Source organism: Corvus moneduloides, chromosome 8 (assembly GCF_009650955.1).
Source record: "Corvus moneduloides isolate bCorMon1 chromosome 8, bCorMon1.pri, whole genome shotgun sequence".
NCBI classification, from domain to species: domain Eukaryota; kingdom Metazoa; phylum Chordata; class Aves; order Passeriformes; family Corvidae; genus Corvus; species Corvus moneduloides.
The window spans coordinates 20,553,820-20,576,942 of record NC_045483.1 but is presented as its reverse complement, the minus strand read 5'-3'; the positions used below and the strand labels follow the sequence as shown (position 1 = coordinate 20,576,942).

The 23,123-nt window shown below is 34.7% G+C and overlaps 1 protein-coding gene across 11 annotated transcripts in view; it reads left to right on the top strand.

Moving 5' to 3' along the window:
* PPP3CB (protein phosphatase 3 catalytic subunit beta) overlaps window positions 1-23,123 on the top strand; it is a 47,125-nt gene that overhangs the window by 17,553 nt on the left and 6,449 nt on the right. The window contains exons 6-16 of one of the 11 annotated variants that reach the window (XM_032117062.1): window positions 4,156-4,295; window positions 4,394-4,471; window positions 4,565-4,659; window positions 6,187-6,312; window positions 8,256-8,333; window positions 9,864-9,890; window positions 12,815-12,899; window positions 13,759-13,856; window positions 17,645-17,671; window positions 19,267-19,296; window positions 20,958-22,702. In XM_032117062.1, the coding sequence (XP_031972953.1) occupies window positions 4,156-4,295; window positions 4,394-4,471; window positions 4,565-4,659; window positions 6,187-6,312; window positions 8,256-8,333; window positions 9,864-9,890; window positions 12,815-12,899; window positions 13,759-13,856; window positions 17,645-17,671; window positions 19,267-19,296; window positions 20,958-21,136 (963 nt within the window). In that variant the 3' untranslated portion in view covers window positions 21,137-22,702. Of the gene's footprint in view, window positions 1-4,155; window positions 4,296-4,393; window positions 4,472-4,564; window positions 4,660-6,186; window positions 6,313-8,255; window positions 8,334-9,863; window positions 9,891-12,814; window positions 12,900-13,758; window positions 13,857-17,644; window positions 17,672-19,266; window positions 19,297-20,957; window positions 22,703-23,123 lie in introns of those variants that run through there. The other 10 variants (XM_032117065.1, XM_032117064.1, XM_032117063.1 and 7 more) reach the window with 10 other exon arrangements.

Below are 23,123 nucleotides of genomic sequence, written 5' to 3'. Positions count from 1 at the left end.
TGTCTTTTTATCTTCATTAATTGCATTTCTCATTTTCTTAGCATTTTCTCTTTTATTTGTGCTTCATTTTTCTTTTTTACCTCTCCCTTTCCTCAAATTTGTAGGCTGTCCAGTTGAATCTCATTTCTGAATTCACCATATTTATTCATTAGGGGTTTTTTGTACTGATTGGACAATTTCAGAGCCTCCAATGTCAGTTTATTTCACTTACAGATGTTACACTGCCAAGCAGAGTGATGTGAGAGGAGAAGAAAATGGTAGAAACAGAGAGGAAGTATATTTACAAGAGCAGTGGTGTAAGTGGGAAAATGTACTGAGGCACATTGCATTGTCAAAGGAAATACTAACGTGTACAGAAATCCATATGCATTGTGCAGAGAGAGAGAAGTAAGAAAGCAAAGAGACCAAACAGTGCCATTCTGACAATGCCTTAATACTTCTCACTATACAGATGAAAAGAACCATGGTCAAGGCTTTTTGGAAAGTAATTTAAAGAAACCATATTCTGGAAAAACACTTTGGAAAGCCACTGTCTTAACAGGACTGTGGTTAATTTTTCTGGTAGACTCAGTCTTGCAGCTAATCAGGTTTCAAAGTGTCAAGTAAATTAAACTAAAAGGTAATTCTCTTGTCTTGGCCTGTACTTTCAGATGTGCTTCTCTAATGTTCAAGGCTACATTACGGTGAAATGTTTATATGCATATATGAAAATCTGCATTGTATTTTGTTCTGATGAAAAACATGTTTATAAATGTAAGGCAGTGTTAATAGAACTGTTCCTTGGGCCTTTTTTGTTTTTAAAGAATCATCTGGTAACCTGAAAAAGGCGCTATTCATGGATTGGCAGCAGCTTCAATGGCTGCATTAGACCTTGGCATGCACTGATATTTTTAATGTATTTAAATTAAATGGGTGATGTGAAATGCTCGTTTTGTATCTAGGAAAAAATCATATACTTGGAGTACAAGTGAGGTGTGTGAAATTACTTCTGTAAACAATCAAGACAATTGTATAATATTTCAAGCCTTCTGGTTTATTAGCAGAAGTTCTTATTAAGGAGAGGTCTTTGCTGCAAGGATGTAATTATTTGGCATAAAAGGGAAATCACAGCTCTATAAATAGTGCAGGAATCACCTAAGAAAAGAGTTGTATGCAGGGTGCAATTTCTTCTGGATGAAGTCTTTCATCAGTATTGATATGCAGGAAGGTGATTAAACTACACAATTTAAATTATTATTTTTGCGGTCATAAATTTACTTCCAGAAGGGGACAGCTATCACACTAGGCATGATAGTGAATCCTAACCAGAGAGGTTGTTGTAGATGCTTCTCATTTCTGCCAAAATGGAAGTTTGTGAATCTTGAAGTAATCTGATTTTTATTCTCTGAACATCACTTCCACAAATGTTCTGATTGTCTTGGTAAAGAGTGTCTCTTTCCAACACATCAGCTTAGAGATGGTGTTTAGTTGATCATTTACACTGCCAAGACTTCTACTGAAACAAAATGCCAGGAATTGTGATTTTTAAGCCTAGTATTTTAGAAAGAAGGAAGTATCCAGGTGAGATTATGGTGACTCTAAAAAAGAGAGACTGAGTTTTTTTCCCCATTTACAGCAGATGATCCTTCTTTTGTTTAGCTCTTGGTGATATAAGACTTGGTCAGCTAATTGCCTTGAAATATATGGTGGCACTACTGGGAATCTGTCTTTGTAATACCTTGCTTCCTTTCTGTGGCCTGCTGAAATTTCCTTTTGTTCAGTAATATGTAAGATGACTGCCACTCTTCACTGGCCTTCATCTTGTTCCGTAGGCTTTATTAGCTGATAGTTCTCAAGGAAAATTAGGACAGATTAATTAAAACTGGTGTCCCTGTGTGAAACTTCTGTGAAGGTCTTTTGCCTCAAAAGTAAAATTGTTTTAATTTGCTGTACCTTAATCTGCCTCTCAGGTTTTGGTACTTCTGAATTGCAACATTCATACGTGTCAGTTTAGTTGTCCTGACTGCATAGTACCAGAAAATAATTTAGATTTAAGTATTTTATAGTATATTAAAAAATATACTACCTAGTTCTGTTCCAACACCAGGTGTATTGATTCTTATTCTTGAATAAAATTGTCTTTCTCAGTTACCTTAATCATACTTAGAAAAACGTTAAGCCAGTTTGTATTGAGATTCTGTTTTGCCATTGTCAAAGCACATTCAGAAGTAGTTAATCAGTAACAAGTGTTTTGAATTGACTCACGTCCTTTAACTTTTGTGCTGTGCCAATATAGAGAAATCCTTAAGTTGATTATTCTGATTTGATATATGCAATCTGGGTTGAGTAGCTTGAAGTGACATTTCCTTGAATTTTGAGATGTCTTGAGAACCATGCCAGTTAGTAGACTGTCTAGTCTGACGGTCTAGTGAAGGAGAAACTGATTTGGTGTGAATGTAAGTAAGTATATGTAGTATAAGTATATGCAAGTATATTTATTTTTTACAAACTGACCTTCCTTCAGGAAATGGCTGCATTATTGTTTGAATGCTATGAGAAATTAGTTTGGGAGAGAGGTGTGTTAATTGCAGGCAGCCAAAACTTCTTATTTGTAATGTCTCTATCCATTTGGCCAAAGTCACAAGGAAAATCCTTGAAGACTGAAGAAAAATTCTTAAAAATGTTTTCTAGACTTTCAGCTTTCTGTATTGCAGGAAACATCAATCAGCAAACAGTTGAAACTTCCTTGTGTGAATGCCTCTGTTAGCTTCTGGACCCAAATTTATTGCTGGAGGTTTAGAAACTTGATGGTTTAATCTACAGAAATTCAGGTACTTGCAGAAGTTGATGGACTGACTTCTTCAATCTGGAAGAAATACTCCATACCAGGTTTATCATCCAGTGTGGGAAATGTTAAACCACAGGATTTTTAATATTGAATAAATTCCAACAACAACTTCAGTTAATACCTGCCTTACCATTATCTGGCAGGAGTTTGTAAAGATCTGGACCTTTCCACTTATGTTGCAGGTGGCAGCCTCGGGAGCTCTGATTTTCCAGGGCATGAGAGAGCTTGGCACTACTGCTGGTTCCATATTTGAATGGATTCCTATGGACCGTTAGACTCAAATTCACCAGGTGCTCACCAAACCTCCCTTCGAGCCTGTCCTGAAGAGTTAAGTGTTCTCTAGTACCATCAAAGTCATCTTCTTTGGTATGGGAAGTGAAGTGAGATAAATGCACTGTCCATCAAAGAACCGTTCCTACATTTCTTGGATAAAATCATCTTGTGAACAAACTCCAGCTACATAAAGACAAAATAAACTTTACATTGAATCTGGGATATCTACTTTCATTTCTGGGACAGCAGAGATTAATTGCCTGTAACTTACTTAAGCAGGGTATTTTCCTTTTACGTTAACAAATGTGCTTTCCTCCTTACTTCTGCCCTTTTTGACTGTGGCTACTAGGAAAGTTGCAGGCTGGTAAAACAGGTGTTTCAAGTGAAAATCAGTAAAGAAGAAGCAAGAGAGAAAATGCAGACATCTCCCAAAATGCTTGTGGCCCATTACATCAGGGATAGAGCTGAAAAATAAAGCTTGTATGAAAACAATCTAAGACAGCTGGGCCAGTCATCTTCATTACATTGTTAAATGATCCATTATGGAGATGGGTGTTTCAGGGTGGTTTTTTTTTTCTTTTGTTAGTTTGGATTTTTAGCAGTTTTTTGTAATATATATTTAGTCTCTTCTAGTTGGTGCTAATTATCCATCCTTTTCTTTTGTAATTCCTGTTTTCTGTACTGTTTCTCTTTGCTAATTCCTGGTAGTGTCTCCAGATTGGTAGATGTGGCATGTGCATGAAAAAGGACCATTTTGTTCCTTGTCTGTATCCTGACCTTGTATTACACATATCCATCAGTCTGGAAGTTATCTCCCTTCTTTTTACAACTAATAAATCTTATTGCTCTTAACAGGTTTGGTTCTTTTGGCATGCCTCTGCCTTATTTCATGAGGAGGAGAGGAAAAACTATACAGAAACTACTTCTCTTTGATATGGTTGGGATTTATTCTAAAAATGCTTGGTATTGATGGATATGTAGGTTAACAAATGTGTAAAACTTAATAATTTAATATTTAAAGAGTCTTTGTGCTGTTACATCTTTTTTCTAAACAGTTAGATAGATTCAAAGAGCCTCCAGCATTTGGACCAATGTGTGACTTACTGTGGTCAGATCCTTCAGAAGATTTTGGAAATGAAAATTCACCCGAGCATTTCAGTCATAATACAGTCAGAGGATGCTCATACTTTTATAGGTGAGAGTATGCTATGATCTACTTGGGTGTTTTAGTACTGTCTCTTCTTGCGTATTTTAAGAGAATATCTTTTACTCATCATTGTTTTCATTTCACAGCTATCCAGCAGTTTGTGAATTTTTGCAAAATAATAATTTGTTGTCAATCATTAGAGCACACGAAGCACAAGATGCAGGGTGAGTACTTTGTGTCTTTCAAGAAATATTCACAGTGTGAAAATTGTTTGCTTATTTGCTGTAAGCTGTAATATAATTTGTTTGGTTTTGCAGTTATAGAATGTACAGGAAAAGTCAAACTACAGGGTTCCCATCTTTAATAACAATTTTTTCAGCACCTAATTACCTGGATGTCTACAATAATAAAGGTAAGAACTTGTTATTAGTAATTGTATGTAACAATAAAATAAAATTGTCTAACTAGATAATCTAATATCAACAGCTTTTTGCCAATTAAGAAACTGAAGGACAGAAAAAAATCTATTAATGAAAGTTATAAAGAAGAGCCATAAATGACAACCTCCTTTAAGAGGAGTACCTTGAAACATAAGTGTGGGCAAAGGTTTCCTTTGTGAAAGTTGTTGCTATTTAGTACTTGTGATTATATCAGCTGGTGTTATCCAGTCAGGCAAGGTTTCCCTGTGCTATGAGTTTGCATTCCTCTGCTTGTCTTCAGTGGGCAAGGAAGGTGGTTTGCATTGTGTATCTTGGCATCTGAGCATCTTAGCTGTGATGATAATTCCCATAATGGCTGTATATGGGAAATCAAGAAAGAGCAAGTAGTGATCAAAATACTGATCGCCATTGGGAATATTATTTAGGAGGTATAAAACAAGGAATCCATTTCTGTCCATTCTCTGCTAAGATAGAGTTGAACACGAGAAGCATGTTTAATAGTGTGGAGAAAGATTTACAAGTCAGAATTACAGAGAAGAGCTTAGCTGTGAATTAGTGTTATTCATAGATGAGAATAAAGTTCAACAACAGAAATTAAAAATAAAGCCTGCTGAAATTCAAGTATCATATTAAAGTAAGGCATTTCAAGTATGTGATGAATGAATGATCTCCAAATGTTCAAGTAGTGTTCCTTTGAAACCAACACCTTTTTTTCTATTAAATACATTGCATTTTCTTCCACCCACCTATGAGGAACCACCCCCAGCCCATACCACTTCTGTAGGGTGAATGACTGTACACAGGAAAAGATGAGTTGTTTTTATTTTCACTAATTGCAAAGTAAAGGGGAAGTAAAAATATCTTCAACTGGCTTTTTAAGTTTTGTCACTATCTCTATGGATACTGTGTTCATACAACCCTTTTTCACATGAGCTATTCCCAGTCTAATGTAAGCTTTTTTCACATGAGCTAATCCCAGTCTAATGTAAGTGTAAGTATAGAAAAATGTAGTCAACTGCTTGTTTAGCTTTAGAATGCTTCTGGTTTTTTGTCTTTTTTCTTAATGCTTCCTCTTTTCCTTCGTCTTCTAGATGTCTATGGTTTTACTCCAGGTTTATAGCATGGGAAGACACAAATGAAGAATAAAACCTGAATTTGCATATACTGAATATACTGCTGTTCTGAGTTAGTTTTGTTAAAGTTAATGAAATTATGCCTTTTCAGGACTTTTTAAAACCTTTGTTCATTGTAGACCTAAAATACGGTAATACAGACCTTTATTGACATGTAACCGTACCTTAAAGTGCAACATATGCAGTGAAAATCCTAAGTGCTCCATTAGTTATCTGTCTGCAAATACTGTGAAAGAAAGAGAATGGAATACCACTGGGATTCTTTAGTCTATAGTATAAATAGACCTAAACCAAGCCTGTGACTTTACATTAGTGGTACTCAAAAATTTTAAACATTCTTTTCAAAATGTCTGAATTTCATTTTAGCTGCTGTATTAAAATATGAAAACAATGTGATGAATATTCGTCAGTTCAATTGTTCTCCTCATCCTTACTGGCTACCAAATTTTATGGATGTTTTCACATGGTCTTTGCCATTTGTTGGAGAAAAAGGTTAGTAGATGTTATGCATCAACTAATATCTTTCTTATATCTCCCAGATCCATGTTGGGAAGATTTTTATTTTTTTAAATATATTTACTGATGAGAGATGAATTGCATTATTTTTGTGTTGTTTTCTTCACTTGTTTAAGTCAAGGTAGTTAGAATTGTGTCTAATATAGCTAAGATGTTAACAGAAATTGTAATTTCCATTGAGGGTGTACATCTTCATTGTTAAGTAGTGTCTTTGAACTGCTTTTGAAGTTACTATTAAAATTGTTCATATTGTACAAAATGCTAGGTTATATACATGATTAATCCTGTATAGTTATAGGTACAAGTTTATATTGAGATTTTAGTGTAAAATGTTAACTTTCTTATGTAGATATAACAGACTGACCTTCATTGAAGATAAGTTTTTCAGTTAAAATTTTTCTCGTAAAAAAGATAATTTAGAACAGATCCTCCTTTTTTTCTTTTCTTTTCCCTCTAGAGATGATAACTCTGAATCTAGGACACTGGGGCCCCAAGTAGTCCTCAGTTGACAAGCAACGAGGTTAGAGGCTATTTGGGTCTGTTTAAAATCCTTCCATGACAGAAACTGCTCTTTTCAGAAAAAGAGATCTGGAGAGCTCTTTAAATTTCTTTGAAAAATTATTTTTAATTTAGTTCAAATTCAATTCAAATAAAATAAATTTAAATAAAATTTCAATTTCTTGCAGTTATGTATTATGGACGTAAAAACCTAGGATTCTGGATTTGCTTATGTTGTCTCTAGTAAGCAGTTAAATGCAAATAGTTTGGACACTTCTTACTGTGGTTAACCCACTCAACAATTTCTTTTATGTTTAAATGAAGGGACCTGACATTTGAAAGGAGATTTTGTTTTTATCTTTCTTGCCTGATGATGCAGTAGATAACATTTTCAACAGCAAAGGGTTGATACTGTGTATTTTGCTTTTGTTGTGTTGCTGGTAATGACATCCAGCAACTTACTAAATAGTGTTTGAGTGTTTCATTGCCCTGCTCTATGCTTCAGACTGCTGGAGTCATGGCCCTTGTAGGGCCTTTGGACAAATGCATGCTTCCACTTTCGATGAAGGATTTAGTGTCAGTGTTGTCTGGTCTGCACTGATCAGATCAAAATCACAATAATTTGGTTGGGTTTTTCTTTTATGGTAGGGAGTTAACTCTTTCCCAAGAATGAAGAATACAGCCATAGCAGATGACACAGGGGTTGTATGAATTAGTCATGAATAAATGTAGGAAGCAATTTACAGGGTTTTTAAACCAACTGCCTTTTGGATAGGTTTCTGAATACTCTATGTAGAGGAAGGTTAGAATATTTTAAGAAAGAGTCTGATATATGTAGGAAAGATTGAGTGGCAGAATAAGAATATTCCTGGAGAAAAAAAAAATACTTGTCTCACAAAAGTTGTATCCACTATGTTGATATATTTAAGGAGAGTTTGAAAAGACAAACTCCCATATTTATATTCAAATATTTTTCTGCTTGAGTGCTTCTGGTACATGCCTGCAGGTGTCAGGAACAGAGTGGCTTTTTCAATTTAAGCCTGAATTTGAGCAGTCAAAATTTTTCATATTTAAGTAAAGTTTGCATAAAAACTAGTTCAAATACTTAACCTAAGGTTAAAACTACTAATTTACAAGAAAAGTCTTCTTATCTAAAAGAACTCCTTGTAAGAGAGGAGTGTTCTTTGTGTTGTTTGATTGTTTAGTTGTATAACTTTTAGCTGCTTATTTTTCTGAGCTTTTTAAATTCTGTGACAGCTCTCATCCAAAAAAACATTTACTCTGAAATGAGGTTACTGAACAATGGCTGTGGTGTGAGAAGTTAATTCACTAGAGTTGCTCGTGACTAGCTATATCTTGTGTGCATGGAAATATTTTAAATTGTACACAGAATGAAGTAAGGTTTATTTTTTCCTATACAGTAACAGAAATGTTGGTGAATGTTTTGAGCATTTGCTCTGATGATGAGCTGATGACAGAGGGAGAAGATCAATTTGACGGTAAGGATTACTTTAAGATACATAAATCGTCTTAGTGGTAATAACTTGTGAACAGTAATTAACTTAGATTGGTGTAATATTGCCTGGCATTTGAAGAAAACCACCTTCAAATTTTTCTGTAGAAACAATGCTTTTGGCAGGACAGAGAAGGGAATTGTGTTTGTGTTTGTGATCAAGAAGCAGTAATAGTAACCTTTGCAAATCCTCGTATGTGATTTCTATTTAAAACAAATTTTTGCAAATACTCATATCTGATTTCTATATAAAGCAAACTTTTAGTGGGAAGTTCTCCAAATGTCTTGGCATTTAAAATTTAAAACATACTAACTTACTTTGCTAGTATTTAGAATAAATGTATTATAATACCCTAAATTTCTTAATGATTGCTCTTCAATAAGAGTTGATGTGGAAGAACATTAGATACAATATTTTTTATGGCAAAGTACTATAAATAAAGTCTGGAATGCAAGGTTAAGTCTGCGTTTGAGTTTAAAGGACAACTTGTATTTGTACTTTGTATTATGTGTATCCATGTAATGGATTATAACATCTTTCTGTCTCTTAAACTGTGATACAGTAGACTGTTAAGAGATGTTTGTAGCATGATGATTAGGAAGCAACATTGACATGAAGACCTAGCATATCACACTTTGTTTTGATGGTCTTTTTACAGAGGTGCTTAATGTCACACCTAAACATTTTTCAGACTTCCTTCATTTTAACTAATAACAGAACTGATCTGGTGGATTGTTGTTGATGGGGGAGGAAGAAGGAAACTTTCAGGAGCCTTTGAGGAACATGAAAGGATCGTTTATAAAGATATTAGAGACACAACCCCTTTCTTAATATTTGATAGCTACTGTGTTCAAATTTGATAGCAGAATAGTGTTGTGCTAAGCAGCTGTGTGTTTTACATTGGATTGCATTGGTTCTGAGCCACTTCAACTTTGTTGCCATTTAGATGGTTGCCAGAAACGTGAAAATGTGAAAGAAGTCTCAAAAGTGATCCTGCCAACAGTCAATTCCTGGTTTTTATTCAAGTAAACCTACTAAACTGAACATAAAGCAATTGCACCAAGCAGGGTTAGGTGGTATTCTGAGGTGTTAGGATTTATGTCTGCCAGAGTAGTTGCAGTTGTCAGTTGATTGCATATGCCATGTCTGTAGTTTCCTAATTTGAATTATTTTATTCTTCTGTCTCCTTTAACAATTTCTTTGCTTGATGCATCTCTTATGCCACCTAGGTACTGTCTATGCTTTATCTATCTGTGTGGTTGGATTTTTTTTTAACTGTTGACTTTCAAACTTTCACTTGTTTATCGTCAAATGTTAAAATATTCTCAACAATTCCACTTCTTGTTTGATGAATGCATTTTTAAGTGTTGCAATTTTCCATTTTATTTTTTTTCACATTTCTTCTCCATTCCTTCTTTATTACCACTGCCAAGTTAAATATCTTTTTTTTTTTTTGTCTCACTCGCCTTTTTCTCCATCGTTCACTTCCTTTTTTTCTGGACTCTCCATCTGAAGAGCGACTCATATATGGCAATAAAAAAGGTACAGACCAGACAGAGTAGGAATGTTTTGAAATATGACTTCACAGAACCTGAGAGTATAAAGTATTAATGAGAAAATACCTTTCTATTGAGAGATATTGTGTAGTATTTTATGATTATTAACCAACTTAATGGGGATTTTATAAAGACTTGTGTATTTTGTTATCAGAAGTCATATTTCAAGACATCTGTCTTTCTGTGCATGAATTTTTTTCCTTCTTTCTTCATTCCTTTTTCTGTAGAATTTCATTCTTTTTCCTGCTTCTAAAATTTTATCTTTCATCCTGCATGTGTAGGGAGCTTTCAGTTGTCTGTCTTGCTCTTTAATACTTTCCTCATGAGCTGTGTTTTTTAAGGTTGTGCATGGAATGTGTTTATACAATGTTCCAAAACCTGGTTTGTGTAGTACATTTAGTCTTCTTAACTGAGATGTCAAAAAAAGTACTTTTTGATTCTCTTGTGCTGTTTGGAAGATGGCCAGATACAAATTGTGAAAAGAAGCCTACTTACTAACTTAAATTCATGGTCTATCACCTGTTTTTCAGAAATCACTGGGTAGATAGTTCTGTACAGAGAAATTCTTCTGGCTACTACTAACCTAATAATCATTTTGCTCTCTGTATAAATTTGTTGGTTCCAGAGAGTATTTGTAATACTTGGGAATGCATTAGATTATAGACACATTTCCAAAGGTTAGGGTTGGAGCATAACGTGTCAGCATTTCAGAATTTGTTTCTTGTGCAGGCACTGGGAAATGGGAAAGTTCTTTGCCATATCTCCTATAATTTAGGATGTAATCAAGACATTCTTCTGCAAGCAGATGCCATCTTACTGTCTTCTCTAAGTAACCAGAATTCTGTGACCACATAAGTGCAGTTCTGTAGCCTGGAGTAATGCATTTGGCCTTTTGCCTTGGCCGTGTCACTTCTGTAGGGACAATGAGACATCATCTTAATTTAAAAAAAAAATCGAAACAAACAAAACCCCCCAAACAAACCAAACACCAAAACTACCCCAAAGCAACCTTTCTCACTTTAAAGCACAGGATCTAGCACTGCCTGAAGTCTGTCCAGTTGGTGTGTTACAGTTTGGCATCAGTGAGGCCTGCAGATTGGTGTAGGTAGAAGGAAAACTGAGGAACTTACAGAGAAATCTTTGATGTCCCCCTTAGCCCTGACCTTTTCAAAAACTCTAAAATTAGAGTCCCCTTCTCATTCCAGATTCTGAAGTGGCTACTCAATACTGTTCAAAGAGAGAAAGTAAAAACTTTTAGGACTTTAAAAATTAAAAGTTAAAATTTCAAGGAAATTATTATCAGTAAAAATTGAATGTTTCATACTATCCTATTCCAAATTTTTCCTGAGCCACCTGTTTTGTCACTTTTTTAGTTTGATGTCTGTTAAAATTGTGACTTTGTCTGAAAAAAACTTTACTCAGCAGTTCCTGTCTTTCTCGTTTTGTTTATATGGACTGGCAGATATTTGTCATACCCCAAGATTCTTTCATTGTGTTCATCAAAAGGTTGTCTCTTGACCCCTTTTTTTCTTTGTCATCACATCTTTTCTGTCTTGTGTGGTTTTGTTGTTGTTTGCCCTTACATGCTTTATCTTTTGTATTTTATTTGGTTTGATGTTCAGGGTGGGAAGTCTACCCTCTCTTGTGCCACAGAAGGCCTTGTGTTCTTGCAGCTGTGGTCTGAGAAGTGTGGCTGTTGTGCCCGAGCATCTTTACCTTCATGGGGAAGTCCCCTGCTAGTCAGCAGGGATGGAAAACAGCTTCTTCCACAGCTCCCTTTTTGAACGCAAGTAGGCAAACTCGTGGACACGTGGCTCTTCTCTGCCCACTTCTGTGGTGCCCTCTTCTACATTCTTGCAATTTAGTTGGCAGCTTCTTATTGTGTACCTTTCTCCCAAGACTGAACACGCTACATGGAAGTTCTGGAATACCTGATAGACCTGTCTGAGCTTGTTCACTCTTGGTCCCCTGTGGTTCAGTTCACAGTATAACTGAGTTACTCTTGCCTTGATGTGATTAATGCTTCCTTTCCCCGATGGCTGAAGAGAAGTAAGGACTTTGGGTTTGATACCTCCTCATCTGCCTCTACTGTTTTACTGAAATTGAGGCGTTGGCAAAGGGAAAGTAAGATGAGGGGAAGGATGACATTTATAAATTGAAACAAACCAGCAACACTTAGTGTTGGAGAAAGGTGTTTCTGTTTTCATGTCAAGGCAGGCAAAGGTGGCTCTCCTTCCCAATCACAAGCCTCCTTTCAGAGTTTTGTCTTCACTTTTTTCTGTCACAAGTGGTATCACTCTGCCTTGTGGAATGTGCAGTATTTACTCCAGATCTTTGGTATTTGTAATTTCTGCAAATGATGAAAACCTAAGATGATGTGGAACACAGACTTAAGTGGTAAGAAAGGTACCACTGCAAATTTTTGCTTTTTTATTTTCTGGGGGGTTTTCGTATAGTTGTGTTTTGGGTAGCTGACATAAAAACAAGGAAACTACTGTTTTCTCTTGAACAGCTGTGTAACAATTAGAAAATCTTTTTTTTTTTGTGGCTTCTCTGTTGGGCTGCTTGCCTACATCTTTATATACACAGATGTCAGTACTAAGAATTTAAAGTGTAAAATTTAGGCAAATGAATTACAATAGTTACTACACTGTAGTGGTGGTAGTTCAGATGCTTACTAGCTTCAGGAAATCATTGTGAACAATCTAAACTTTTTTGTGTGCGTTTTGTGGACACAGAGGTGATGGTGGGTTTGAAGTTCTAATTTGATAACATTGTGCCCTTAAGTGTTTGGGTACTGACCTCCTGTGAAGAATACTGAACTTAAACAATTGTGTTAAATTTGATGCACTTTAAAACTGATCTTCTAGATACTCCTGAGCTTGAGACTTTTTCTTATTCTATTGAAAGTAGGTACAGCGGCCGCACGGAAAGAAATAATCAGAAACAAAATTCGTGCAATTGGCAAGATGGCAAGAGTCTTCTCTGTTCTCAGGTACTTGCATGATTTCTGCATTCCTAAACCCCCGTTATGTATGTAAGGCAAACATCTCTTTCAGGATAATGAATGCCAAACATTTTTCAGGGAGATCACTGTGCATCAGAATCTTGTTTGGCATATTGTTGCACCCTGTTGATGTCGGAATTTTTGGTTAAAGAATATTTTTGAGTTATTTTTGAGACATATTTCAAGAAATTAGAGAACATGATCTTTAATTTACATGTTGTTTGTCCAGCTGTTAGCTAAGTTTTGGAAAGGCAATACCAGATACAAAGACTGAAATCGGGGTGTAATGGAGGAGATCAGGTCTGACTCCAAAAATTTCTGACATACGAGAAACTTGAGTAGTTTTGTTTCCAGTTTTTGTTTGTTTCTTTTCAGCTATTTAAAAAATACCCCATCCTCTTTAAATCCAGAGATTTCATCATCATATTTACCCAAAATGTCTGTTTTTCCACAGACTACAATTGCTCAAATAGGGGTAATTTTTTAAAGTTGTTATTTCCTAGAGTAAAGACACTTACAACAAAATTGGCGATTGTTTTATGAGGTATGTTCAGTACCTCATGAGGCATTCAGTGCTCATTTCAAAGCTAATGAACCTGCATGTGAATAACTGCTCAGAATTTAGTTCAGAAGTAGCCAGCATTTATAACTCCTAGGCAGAGGAAAGACTGGTGTGGAATAGAATTATTTTCCCCCTTTAAATTCTTTGAATTAGAATTTGCATTCAGTCTTGACATGCCTAAAACACGGCAAAACTAGGCTCTCCCTTTCCCCAACCATTATTTTACTTCAGTGCAAGTTTTCATGCAGATATTTAAGTTTTTGTTACTGGTTTTTTTCACACCAGGGAGGAGAGTGAAAGTGTGCTGACACTCAAGGGTTTGACTCCCACTGGAATGTTACCTAGTGGAGTGTTGGCTGGAGGACGACAGACCCTGCAAAGTGGTAATGATGTTATGCAACTTGCTGTGCCTCAGATGGACTGGGGCACATCTCACTCTTTTGCTAACACCACACATAATGCATGCAGGGAATTTCTTATGCTTTTCAGTTCTTGTCTTAGCGGCTGATACAAGCATAGTGTTATGTGTTAATCAGGCAATGTGAAATGGATACTTAACCAGGGTATAAAACTAAAAGCCAATTAGTTCAGCAGTGTCAAGCTATGTTTTTCAGACTCTGAGCTTCCTTAGTTTACAATTTTTCAGGTGGGGTGACCTTACAGATCTCGTACTGAGGCATTTAATCATTAGAGATTCAAAAATGGCAGTGTAATTTTGCATTATTACTTGTCTGCTCTCCATTAAAATGGTTTTATTATAGCCCTGTTAGTATTTTCATTGACAATGTCAAATACTTGTTGATATTAATATTAACAAACAGCTACAGACTGCATAGTTCCATATTATACTCCATTGACAGATTGGAATGTGCTACGTTTTGTACCCTGGTAATTAATGCCAAAGTTTGTTCTCTATGTTGTTTGTCAAATGTTCTATGTATAATTGACCTCCCTGAATTGTCCTTGTAACATGCTGTTTCCTTCCTCTGCAGATGTAGCTGCTTTCTTAGATCTGTCTGTCTCTCTCTAGGTATAGATGTATGTCTGTATAAGTGTTAAAATTAAACCACTATCCCAGACACTTGTCTGTCTCTTGATGTAGAAGCAATGTTGTAGCACCTTGTTTTTGAGGTTTGCTGCATTTGCTGCTGCACATTGTCTGTGCATTTGAACAATAATGTACTTGAAAAATATTCAATCATTTGTTATAAAATCAGCTGAGAATAAAGGGATTGAATTTAAAACTTGTAAATAAATCAAAATAAAAGGGTGTTATTAAGTGTGCATATATTTTTTTTTGCATGAAAATAAAAAGAACTCTATACAAAATATACCTGTAATCTGGCTCATTGAATATTTTGTGAAAGGTTTTTATTCATTTTTTAGTTTGTTGAATCATTGGATCATATTTTTCACAAGGCCCATAATGATTAACTAGGATTAGGGAGAATGCTCTGAGCTTGTACCAAGTGTATTAAAAGAATGAAGTCCATGTTTTCTGTTCTCAGTGGTGAATAACTAAAATACACCAGTCTGAAACTGGACTTCCTATCAGCAGCACTCTTAACATATTCAAAGACTTTATTGGCCACCGTCAGGCTTTACTAGGAAGTATAAAACTTCTGTGTGGGAACACTGAATTTTATAACTGTTGAAAGATTGTGAATATATGAATACCACTTTTTACACAATCTATTTTCCAAGAGTAGCTGCTTTTCTCATTTCATGATTTAGACTCTATGTGAATTCCTTATATTTTCTATGTAGCTTTTTTTAAGCCTTTCACTATATTTTCTATTAAACTGTCAAAGCTGATTTTTAATAGCTTTGAAACAGGAATGTCACATTTAAAATAATTTTTCAGTGGACATATAATGTCTACAAGTAAGTTTATATGTCCAGTGTGTGTATGTGATTGTTTTGTGAATGTCTATAACAAGAAATGGTGTATGTTTCCTAATCCATTCAACTATTCCAAAAACATGTTCTAGCTTTAATTTTCATTGTTTAATAAGAAACTTTATTATGCTTAAAAAATGAGTCTGCATTCCTCTCACTGATTTAACAAATTTTTTTTCCATGTTGCATTACAAATACCAGAGAGGATCAAACTGACTAGAAAATTTTTTTTACATAAAGCATGTGACTTTCTACCATTACTGAAAATGTGGGACATTTGGAAAGTATGCAAAATGCATTCTGGATTTTTGTGGGTGTGCGTTTTTTCTTGACTAGAACTTTTGATGGCAATATTCCTTGATGCACTACATTAATATACCTCATTTGTTTTAGTCGTTGATTGTTCAAAATAAATCATGCCAACTGTTAGTTCTTAAACTGAAGTAACTTCTTTTTACTGATAAGCATGTTACTGTTTTCAGTCTTAAAAGAGTAGTTTTCAAATTATAACGCTCAACTGCAAAGGTAGAAGTAAACCAAAAATAAAATAAAACTTCGCTAACTGACAATTTTCTAAATCATTGTAATATCAGAGAATTTATATTCTTGACAAAAACATGGTCACCAATAGTATAGTAGGATTTCTTACTACAAATATTTAATTACTCTTTGAAATGTTTCGTACTGTGTTGATCAGTATACTATCAATAATTTAAACTAGTTAGGCTTGCAAAAATGAAAGAACATAATATTAACTGAAGTAATTTTTTTACTCCGTTCTTTTGTTTGCTTAAAGATACACAGAATTGACCAGTAAGCCGTAGGTTTTCCTGGTTTCAGTCTTAAAAATGTTCATTTTTCAATGGCACATTGAGGAAAGGTCTAGTTACGCTAGTTGCTATTAAACCTATAAGCAGTTTTGAAAGTGATAAGAAATTGGAGTGTATATCTACGTTTCTCTAGAGAGCTGGGCTAAAGTTATTTTATCAGGGCAAATAGATATACACATATATGCGATTTTTGCATATATACCTATTATAGCTCTTAATGTCAGTAACACTTTTCATACGGGGTCTTAGCAAATGCCACTGTTCTGTCAGGACTTTGCTGAGCCCAGCTGCTGTGTTTTGTGAGCTGCTGGCCCTTCTGCTCCTCTTCCTTGGAGGGGCGGTGCCTGGTGGCTCTGCCGTCCCAGCTGGCAGTGCCAGGACAGATCCTCACTGCAGCACAGAGCAGCCCAGGGGAAATGGCAAATGCAGACTGTAGTGAAGGGCTAAACAAAGACAAGTCAGTTCAAAAAGATAGTTCTGGAAAAAAATGCAAGCCTACATCCTATGGGAGAAGTCAATGTATGAATTTTATTTTTCATGAATGTATAGGTATATTATTTTAAAATGAGTCATAGCTTACCCGTGGATAGCTTTAATGTGTTAGGATAAAAACAGACTTTGGGAAATCATGGTTTTCATATATTTCTAAATTTTTTAAAATGTTAATTGTATTTTATGATTTTTGTTGCTTGCATAATAATAGCTGAAATACTAAAGACCATATTAAGTACTGTTATTTAAAATAACATTTCCTCGTGACTTATTTTGTGAACTGAATTCAGTAAAATTAGCTTCCAAATTGAGCCAACATCTGATAAAAAATGACAAAACACCTAAAGCTTTATTCAGCAACATACTAAACACAAGTCTAAATTAAAAACTCTTAAGTACTTCCATGGACATCGGTTGAACTACTGCCCTTGCTATTAGTCAGAAAGCAGTTAAGATAGTTTTTTGGGTTTATGTTGAAAATTGGCAAGGATTTTCTATCACATCCATCTGTTAAGTAAAACAAGGGGAGAGCTGAAATTAAGGATGGAAATGCCATTGAAACCTGTTGCTTGAAATCAGCTCTCAAGTGAGAATTTTCAGAGCAAAGACTTCAGAATTACCTGTTAATATGATCCAGTATTTATTTGAGGTTTATCAAAGTCTACAAAAACTAGAGTTTTAATTTAGATATACCTGCAAAAGAGAATCCAACAAAATTATTTTCCAAATTGAGTCTGTACAGGTTTTTTAAAGTGCTTGTATTTTCCAGTCAGTTTGTTCTTTTACATTAAGTTGAAAATTATCTTTTCCTTAACTGTGATGTATATTCCAAGGTCTTTTTGGAATAGTAGTACTACAAGTAGAGTGAACTAGGAGTAAATTTTGAAATTTGTATTTATGACCAAGCTACATAATTTGCAGAGATAAATCAGTATTCGTGATCTTTTCAGGAAAAGATGAAAAGAAAGACTCCACAGGTAACAGGAAATGGTGGAAAGAGGTGGTTTTTTTTACGTAGTTTCGTATTTGTATGGCAAATTTATTATAGTTTGAAAGTATGTATTTGGTGACTTTCTAAAAGAATTCTTAAAGTAATTTATTTTTAGAAATAGAGGAAGTTTCTCTCCCTTAACATAAACATAAATAACCATCCATACAAGTGGCTTTTTGATTTAATTCTGGAATTGCCCTTGTCTCTGTAGATTTAAGTGCTGAAATATTTTAGCTTTTTTTTCATTTTTTGTTCCATAGAAAGTGCAGTATATGAAATACAAAATGCTGCATTTTCCTTAAGTATTTATTGGATACCTACTTAATGCAAGTATCCAAATTTTTTTAGACTGTCTCAGTGAAAATTAGAATCTTATGCAACAGTGAGCTTATAACATAATGTAGGCAATTCATACATAACATAGTGTAGGCATAGTGTAGGTGATTGGTTTTGTTGGCTAGGAAATGAGAAGTAATGAACTTAAATCTCTTTAAAGAATTCTATTCTGATCTAATGCCCTATTTTCTTATAGAGCTATTTTCCCCAGTACTTGCTTGAATATTCTGGTATGATTTGTGTTGTTAACAGAATGTATGAAGCACTACACAAGTAGGTTTACCTCTGTGTAAGCTACTTTTACTTAATATTTCTGAAATTGTGGTATTAGAGGCATGGCAAATAGTAGGGGAGGTAAAAAGTTGTTACCAGAATTGACTTAGCTACAGTTCAGGTTGTAATAATAATAACAACCTTACGTTAAAGCTTTGCCTTCTAGAGCTAAAACTATAAGGAAAGATCTTACACGTGAGAAATCACAGCTGATGTCACAGTTATTTAGTTAGAAAAACATCTAGTGAGCTAAATGTTTTTCATATTCACATTAATTCACCCACTAAGACTATGTTAAATCCAGACCTCTTCCTGCTGTAGACTTTGTTGTTGATTCAACTAAACAACTTACAAGACTTTGTAAATATGATTTGCTAGATTTGTCTTTTATGGCTTAAATTTCACGATTCAGTTCTCAGAGGTGCCCATTTTAGCTTAAAATATTGTGACAAATTGAAGTACTAGTTAAACTTCAGGGAGCTAATGATAAAGAGGAAAATAATTTCAAATTATTAGAATGCTGGTCGTGTTATTTTTATAGTGTCCTGCCTGGTAATTTAATGAAGCTCACTAATGCATTTTAATCTTCAGAAATAGTCTCAAATAGATTTTTAGTATTTTTTTAAACCATACCACAGCTTTAGCATCAGTTGAAGTTTTCTGTTGCTGTCTTAAAAAAAGCTGAAACAAAAATCACAACCAAAACTTACAGAAATGTATAGTTAATAACATCAGTTAATTAGTGTTACTTTGACAGACTTTTAGTTGATAAACTGTGTTAGCTAAAATTTAGGAAAAATTTCACTTAGACTTAAAAACAACCCCCCAAAAACTTAATTGTCTTTTTAACTAATTGTAATCTAATCTGGCTTAGCATACTATATTAAATTGATCATTGCCTTTTCTGCTATGCGATATTACACTCTTCATCTTTCTCATTCATTTTGCATGCATCTGCTCACTTCTGTACAGCCACTGTAGAGGCAATTGAGGCTGAAAAAGGTATGATCAGAGTCTTTGCCCTTGGCAGAGATCTGTGGTGTCTGGGAGGGAATTCAAAAGTACTCTGTGTGGGTGTGTTTTATTTTCAACTTGCACAAGCAGAGATGAATCAACTGCATTGATTCATCCATTTTACATGTAACATTCATTTCTGGCTTTAGGATAATGATTATCTTTAATATTTTAGGGAAATTCTTGGGGATTTTTGGTCTCTTTTGGTTTGTTTTTTTACAAAATATACTGTAGGTTTTTGTATAATAGCATGTTGTGATATGTGGTATTGTCTTGAAGTTTTTAAGAATAGCAGTGTTTAGTGTTTTTTTTCTGCATTCAACTGAAGGTTTTGTGTGATTGTGGGGAGGGGATGTTATATGTGGAAGGAGGGTTTTTTATGCATGCCTTTTCTCATAAAATCTATTTAATGGCTTTGAAAAATTTTTTTTTTTACCTTTCTGTGATATCTGGTAGTGCAAGATGTATAACTTTTTTTCTGTAGATTTTGAATATAATTTATTGTTCAGATTTATTTCTAGTATTTATGGGACATTAAATTCAATGGATTATCAGTGCTTCTGTGCTAAATAAGTTGTGTATGCGTTATATACGTCCTCTGTTAGTGGTATTGAGCAAAATGCCATCAAATTATTTGGTTCAGAGTATTCAACTTCAGATTGTTTCTTTTCAGAGAGACTTTAGTTTCTTCTTGCTCAGAATTCAATGAAGTGAATGAGAAACAGCATAGCAGTTGAGAGAGCTGCCTTTGGGGTTTTTCAGATTTAGTCGCAAAGCACCATTTAATGACTGTATTCTTTGTTTTTTTAATTAAGGAAGTCAGATCTCCAAAAATATAAACAAGTGCCATATTCTGTTCTCACACACACCTGCAAGAGGTCCTGTTGTTGTGAGTGGAAAGCTGTACTTAAATCTCCAAAGAATTATTTCATCCCAAAAACTTCAGTCTTATTATGTGGTCAGCCATTTTCAGGTGTAAATTCAACTACAGACCTCATTCATCAAAATAATCAGTAGCAAAATAATACCTTTTTTCTATACTTACTTTAAATACATCTGTATTTAAATGATACCATTGTTGAACCACAGTGCTAACTTGGTGATTGTGGTTGTGTCCATTTCCATCATCCACATGATTAGCACAGTGTGAACCACATCCTGCAGTTTTGCCTGCATGAAAACTGCAGGATCAGGCCATCGGTGCGTGTGCAGGATGTAAATCTGCTACTACCTTTGTAACCCTTTGCTGCTTTGCCTCCACTGCACTTGCTGTGCTGCTTAGATCTTACTGACATTGCCCTGAAGAGAAGGGGGATGTTAAGATTAGCCCGATGAGCTGGGCAGCAAAAGCACAGCGGTGATAGCTGGCCCCACCAGGGACACGCAGAAGCAATCAAGTGGGCTTAAACCCCTTGATTCCTACTTGCAGAATATTTGCCATACTTTGTTCTTTTTGTAAGGAACTGAAATCATGATTGCCATAAACATTTCAGAAAAGCAGGTTATAGAATCTTTTAGCAATACAGTTGCAGGGCCATAAGTTTCTTTGGCTGATTTTTTACCTTTTTTTAAACATAATTTGTTAGAAAAAGTATATGCTTTCAACTTATTTTTCCATTACTGACATATCAAATTTGCATTTTGTTAAGCAATACGAGGATTCTCTCCGCAACATAAAATCTGCAGTTTTGAAGAAGCAAAAGGTTTGGATAGGATCAATGAGAGAATGCCACCAAGAAAAGATGCTCTTCAGCAAGATGGTATTAATACTATAAACACAGCAAATGCCAATGGAAACAATGGAACTGGCAACAACAATGCACAGTGACCACATCAGCTTCTGGTTTACTCACTCATGTCCTGCCTGAGAATTCCTAGATTACTGCTTTTTGATGCGACAGCAAATGAAACAGGGGGATCACTTGAAGTGACTAGTTAATACAAGGTGGAAAACCATCTGACTTGATCCCACTGAGGAGAGACCATCATGCTTTTGAGACAACAGCCCCTCTCTTACACGGTGACCCAACCTCCTGAGAGCGTGTGCCTCACCCTTTCACACCAACATCCATCACTGGCTGCTGCAGATTGGAAGAGATCTGGGGAAAGAAATGGGCTGTTCTCACTAAAGCACACCTAGACTAGCATCTTACACTTATCGTTGTCAACACTTTTAAGTTTACAAATGGGATTTTTCTTTCAGTAGAGGTAGTTTGTTTGTTTGTTTGTTTGTTTTTTAAAATCAGACTTTCAAATGCAACCCTAAGAGCTAACTATTTATTAATGGACATTGGTTTCATGATATGTCTTTAAAATTATAGATTAGAATGGTCTTAAAATATCTGAGGCTGCAAAAACTGTATTTTAAATAACAGAAAAAATGCCAAAAAATTTCAGTTGGTCATTCTGTAAAATGCTGACCTCAGGTTTACTCCTTAGATGTTGCTAATTCTATATTGTATTCACTGTATTTTTTAGTTACAGCTTATCAGAAGATTTCTATGTAGGAATGTTTATTACTTGAACACAGATTTAAAAAAAAAATATTTAATTTAGAAACTTTTTTGCCCAGCTTTTTCAAGACTTTTCCCCACCTTGAATTTAAAAAAAAAAATTATATATACTAATTTTAAAAGTAAGAAAAATATGGAAGTGTTAATTTTAAGGTACTTTTAATTGAACTTTGTACATTGTTTAAGTAAATTTTGATTCATATCAAGTCTGTAAAGCTTGGCATTGTATTTTGTGTATGCATGTTTTCATTTTGCAAATATTTAATATATAGACCTATGATGTACATCTATAGGTTACCTAGATGTTATGGGTACTTTTAGTTTATTGTGAGTATTACGGTTGCATAAATAGCTAATAATCACTGGGCTGAATAGCTGCAAGCTTTTTATTATTTTTAAATCTGTAAAGGAATCTGAACCTATATCGGACATACTTTTTGTTTAAGCAAAGCAGCGCGTAAGCAATTGCTCTGTTCAACTGCTAAGGCATTAGTGAAGTGTAAACTTGAGACTGCATGTATTTTGGTATCTACAGGACTGCTTGGTTAAAATAAAAATTGAAGCCCTGTGCTAATTTGTTCACAAATAATGGACTGTACTGATTGCCAGTGTACTTTGTTATATATTTTGACATTTGCTATATGTCCTTCTTATCCCCTGGAACACAACTTGAAACTGATGTCACTAGAGTTCATCTCTCTCTTTTTCTTTTTTCCTTTTTTTTTTTCCTTTTTTTATTTTCCTTTTTTTTTTTTTTTTTTTGCCATAAAGTAAAATCTGTACATACCCCTAAGTTGGAAATTTTATGCATGTTCTGAACTATTAAAGTATTTTATAAACGGTAGCACACAATAAATTCTGTGCATGGGCTGCGGCTCCTATCACTGTGTATTGGTTTTATTTGGCATACATAGGTCTAATCTGACCTTGAAAATTGTTTAGACATAGTCTTCAATATTTAAGCTATTCAAAGAAATAGCATAGAAGGTCAGATTTAGCTTGCAGAGAACTAGCTGAATGTAAACACTATTTAATTTATATTTTATTCCTGCTGCTTTTTTTTTGCTTTTCAGTTCTCTCTCAGAGATATTTTGTGTGTGGTAAACCAGACATCCACTTTTGGTTTGTACACGCTTGTCAGAGCAGGGTTAGTGGACTCTAGAAAGACTCTTATGCTTAGCTGTGTTCCATATGTTGAACTAAACATTTGACTACTGAAGTGTGTTGGGGCAGCTTTTTGGGCAGAGGGGGAAAATTGTTTGTTTTGACAGTCTGTACAGACACATAAATGAGTCTTTTGGA